The 4,824-nt window shown below is 45.7% G+C and overlaps 1 protein-coding gene across 3 annotated transcripts in view; it reads left to right on the top strand.

Moving 5' to 3' along the window:
* The window catches only part of LOC103380291 (potassium voltage-gated channel subfamily D member 2-like), a 38,800-nt gene that overhangs the window by 28,901 nt on the left and 5,075 nt on the right, over window positions 1-4,824 (top strand). For 2 of the 3 annotated variants that reach the window (XM_017032928.1, XM_008312185.2), the window contains exons 3-4: window positions 3,896-4,058; window positions 4,597-4,695. In XM_017032928.1, the coding sequence (XP_016888417.1) occupies window positions 3,896-4,058; window positions 4,597-4,695 (262 nt within the window). The remainder of the gene's footprint in view (window positions 1-3,895; window positions 4,059-4,596; window positions 4,696-4,824) is intronic. The other variant, XM_008312184.2, reaches the window with a different exon arrangement.

Genomic DNA, 4,824 nt, shown 5'->3' with positions numbered 1-4,824 from the left:
TCATGGGAGTAAAGTGTTCACATATTTGTTTTACGACGGCCATTTTTTTTTTATGACTGAAGTCGTCGTAGCTCACAGTATCGTCTCAGTGTTTAACAAGTTGCTGCTGTGGCCCCCGACGTACAAGATTACGTACGCAAGATTCACAAAAAAACTCTTCTGTCGTTTCAGTTTCACATCTTTTCAAAGATTCATCGATTCGAGTCGAGCGAAAATAAAAGTTCATTAGTTACAATTACATTTTTTGAATCACGTTTCGTACTGCGGAACACACCCATGGCCAACGACGAGTTACTGAGTCTTCCACCCAGATTTCAAATGTCCAAAGTCCACGTACTTAAACCAATTTCTTGTTTGTTTCGACCAGTTTCGGGATCGTTGTCGAACTGAACCAAAGAAGCTTTGAGAATAAGAGGGTGAAACATCGCCTAGGAATCCGTAAACCTCGATAAAATAGTAAACAATTTTAAATGTAGACTTTCGAATTCTGTTATCTTTAGCAGTGATCTCTCACAAACACCTATGCATACACACACACGCACGCACACACACACACAGTCATACCCGAGGGCGGTGTACTTGTAAAAGGCGTGCCTGTGTTCTCGGTGTTGGTGCGTGCTGTGAGGAGATGAGGTCATGCACAAAAATCTGTCTTCTGATGAGAGAAAATGGCTGTGGCTTTAGCTCCGCTGCACAAACTCCGCCACCCAGGTTAATACAGGAACTCATTAATGTTTGAGTGATCTATTATCCAGGCCAGGCCGGGACGTTCATTTCTCCTTTGTGGAACTGAAAGACCCCGTATTTTGACAATAATACCCCAGTATCATAGCACCCCCCCCCCCCCCTCTCTCTCTCTCTCTCTCTCTCCTTCACTCTCTCTTTCTCACTGCGCTGGGCTTCATCTGCAATGCTGTCATCTCACTGTTGGACCATTCCACAGGATGCGCTGTTTTTTTTAAAAAGTAGCCGGAATGTGATCGCAGTATGGTTTCAGGTGGGTGGAACTGGGGAATTGATACTCAGTCATTCAGACACCCCTCTTTTCCCCTCTGCGGGTTAGATAAAGATCCGGCCATCCATCTTGGTGTCTCACCCATGTCAAGTCAGGGCTAGCAAACATAGGTACCTGGTAGTCACAGACAGCAGGAACAAAGCAGGGACATCGCTCTCATCTCGGGTTGATGGTAATTTCTAACTCTGCCATCATCCCGGAGGCAGAGCTTTGTGTATCTCTGCTTCCCCCCTTATGAACCATCCATCACTGTTAGTGCTCTTCTCCAGAGTGTGCGTCTTCCCTCCCCCTCCTCCCCCCCCGCTGCTCACTACTGCGCTTTGCTTATAAAAGGCGATGCAATACCTTTGATTCCACAGTTTCGGAAAGTGCAGACTCACGTTGACGTCAAGCGGTGACGTGAACGCTCAGAACGGAGCTCGTGACGTCGGTCCCGTTGACGCCAGGAGCGGCCCGTGTGCGATAAATAACGGACACCTCGACTTTATCAGCGCTGTTGTAGAAAGGCGACCTGTGATGAAGTGTGAAACTAACAGAGGTGTGGACTCGAGTCGCTTGACTTGGACTCGAGTCAGACTCGAGTCATCAGTTTGATGACTTTAGACTCGACTTGACAAAAGTGACTTTAACATCAGTGACTCGTGACTTCACTTGGACTCGAGCCCTTTGACTCGACATGACTCGAGACTTTCTCCAAAACCCAAAGTGATCTGTGTAAATATATTGTTATTTTGTTTGAAAAGGACTAGAAAGGACTCGAAACAGAAACGGCAGGACTTGGGACTTGACTTGACTCGACTCGGACTTTGCCATGTCTTGACTTGAGACTTGACTCGGACTTGAGTGCAAAGACTTGAGACTTACTTGTGACTTGCAAAGCAGTGACTTGTCCCCACCTCTGGAAACCAATGACACGCGTGCGAGATGGCTCAACTTGAAAGCAAACTGTTGTACACGAAGTCCCTTCAAGCGTGATATTAAAATGTCCACTTTTACATCTTTTCCCGCCAAAGCTGTGCACAAGCCCGGGCTGTTTGGGCCCGAGGTGCTCAAAAACCTGGGGCTAATGAGTCAAGCAGACGGCCGCCGGCGTTAGACAACTTCATTTATGAAACAGTCAGCCTCCCGTGTAGCGATACATTCACATTACCCTGCCTCACTTGAGAGGGCTGCTGTCACAGCCACTGAGCAATGCTGATGTCCTTTCCCACCTGCATTCATCTTACTCCCACGAGGTAATGGTCTTCTCAGGTCATTTGCGCATTTGGATCTAGATCATTCATCTTATACCAACCTATTTTCCCGTGGATAACAGTTCCTCTGCACCACACACAGAGAGAGAGAGAGAGAGAGAGAGAGATATTTAGCACTCAAGGAAAACGCTCATGCTCACATCATTCATTTCCACTTTTTTTTTTTTTATTTACCCCCGTGCTTTCTGCAGCCCGACAAGCGCAGAGGCGTTTATGGACCTGCTGTATATATCGTAAAAATGAGCACCGCGTTCAATTTGCAGAGTTTTTTTTTTTTTTTTTTTATTAATTGCTTTGGAGAAATCACTGCTTGTTTAGCTTTTCTTTTTTTTCTTTTTTTAAATATTTACTTGTTGCCGAATGATAATTACCCCTCTGTGGGGCAACGGGGGGTGTTTATGCTTGTAAATTAATGTTTACCGGGTTTTGCTGCAGTGCCCAGAGTTTGATTTCAGCTTCACCTCTGAGCGCAGACAAGCCCGGCTTCCTGTGAGGAGAAGAGTGCATTAATCTTGTTAATGATTCGCTCCCGTCTGACCTATTCCTCCATTAATCCGTTTGTTCTGAATGTAGATTTTTGCAACATCTGCGTGGCGTTACACAGCACGGATTTCTCTGATTTTCTTTAGCTAGTAGCTGGATGTTTTTGTAGAGTTAGTGGCGCAAAGGTGCAAATCACACATATGTAAGCTCCTCATTAAGTGGCCTCACTATATATATATTTTTTTGCACATTATGAAGTTGGACATTTATTTTTCTTTCATATTGAATCCAACGATGAAATAAGCGGTGTTTGTTTTTCAAATGTTAATCGCTTCTGTTTCAGCACTGCCTCCAATGAAAACAAAGTCGGTGGTAAAGTGGCGCTCTTCCAAAGTCCAACTTTTTTTCGGCCTCTGTATATGTTCCTAGGTACAAATCGCCATCTACTGGTATAAGATTTGAATTCTTTAATTTTTTTTAATTTCCACTTCGTTATTATTTTTTTTTAATTTCCAAAAATAATTATGATCTCCCTTTTACATTTTTCTGTTTCATTTCTTCAGCCCTCCCTCTGATCGGTCAAGTACAGCCCCCTCCAAACAGCAGCTTCTCCATTTATCTCACTCTGCATGAACTGTTTGAACGTGGATTCATTATGTAGATACATTCAATATTAAAGGTTCATTATTATGAAAGCAGAAGAACAAAACACGCGAGCGGCCTACAAACCTGAATGATCTCTCCGGGGTCTGGTCGCCGCGCTCTTCCTTTCCCCCCCTTTTGCTCTCACTCAGTGTGATACAGCCCCCTGAATCTTTCACAAGCTGTTTGGCTAACAGAGGTCACAGGGGACATGTAGCACGTTTGGTTCACGACGTGGAAGCATTAGCCGGTGCCAGCAGGTGTGTAATTATATATGAACAGGCTTTGGGAAAAAAAAAAGTGGGGGGGATCATGTAGAAAGTAGGCCATGAAACAGTGGCTTCAGAATAGTCCTATTTATTCCTTGGCTATTTTAAAACAGGTGACTTCAAAAGGCCACCGTGGCTATTTGAAGACATTTTAAAAATAACATAGAAAAGATCATTTCTCTCTCTCTCGGGCCAAAAGGGATGCTGACGTTGTCTGATCTGTTGTGTTGCAGGTACGGTGACATGGTGCCCAAAACAATTGTGGGAAAGGTGTTCGGGTCCATATGCTCGCTGAGCGGCGTGCTGGTCATCGCCCTGCCCGTCCCCGTCATAGTGTCCAACTTCAGCCGCATCTACCACCAGAGCCAGCGGGCGGAGAAACGACGAGCCCAGAGGGTACTGACTCTGCTCCTTCTCCTGCCTCCGTCTTCTTCTCTCCTCCCTCCCTGTCTCTCTCTCTCTCTCTCTCTCTCTCTCCTTGTTGTGCTTCTTCTATCTGCCCCTCTCCTCTGTCCTTGTCTTATCCACACACAGCAGAATGACAGGGCAAACACTATCTACCATAATATTAATCTTTTAGTGTGCCTTTGTGTCTGTGTATGTGGGTTGGGCTAAACTCGCTTGAGTGTGTCACAGTGGAAGAGACAGAGAGAGAGAGAGAGAGAGAACAGAGGGAGGGACTGACAGTTACTACACAAATGATCCTATGATATTTCACAGTGTCAGCAGCTTTTTTTTTTTCTTTTCCTACAGCAATATGTGCCTTTTCTTTTTCAAGTGTTTGTTAACGCAGAATTTTCCCCCCCCCCTAATCGTAGATTAAAGCCTAGCCTGTCCCTCTGACTACTGTGGCTGCCAGAGGAAGACAGAGCCAATTAGTGTTGCAAAAAAACAAAGCGCACAGGCTAAAACAGAGGTCTGTTTGTTCAAACAGAAAACTCGGCTTGCTAGAATCCGCGCTGCGAAGATTCGAGGCACTAATGCTTATATGCGCTACAAACAAAATGGGCTCCTGATCGACACGCTGAAGGAGGTAATGGGGCCAAGCAGCGGCTTGGGGGCTGACTGACCGGGGCCTCGCTGATGCTTGCATGCCGCTCTGCTCGAAAGGGGACCCGGGGTGGGGACGGGAAGGGGTTCATGCAAGCACACAAAGGGAAGG

This window comes from Cynoglossus semilaevis, chromosome 6 (genome assembly GCF_000523025.1).
Source record: "Cynoglossus semilaevis isolate Cse_v1.0 chromosome 6, Cse_v1.0, whole genome shotgun sequence".
In the NCBI taxonomy this organism is placed as follows: domain Eukaryota; kingdom Metazoa; phylum Chordata; class Actinopteri; order Pleuronectiformes; family Cynoglossidae; genus Cynoglossus; species Cynoglossus semilaevis.
Note: the sequence above shows the minus strand (reverse complement) of the source record. Positions and strands in the feature narration are given on the sequence as shown.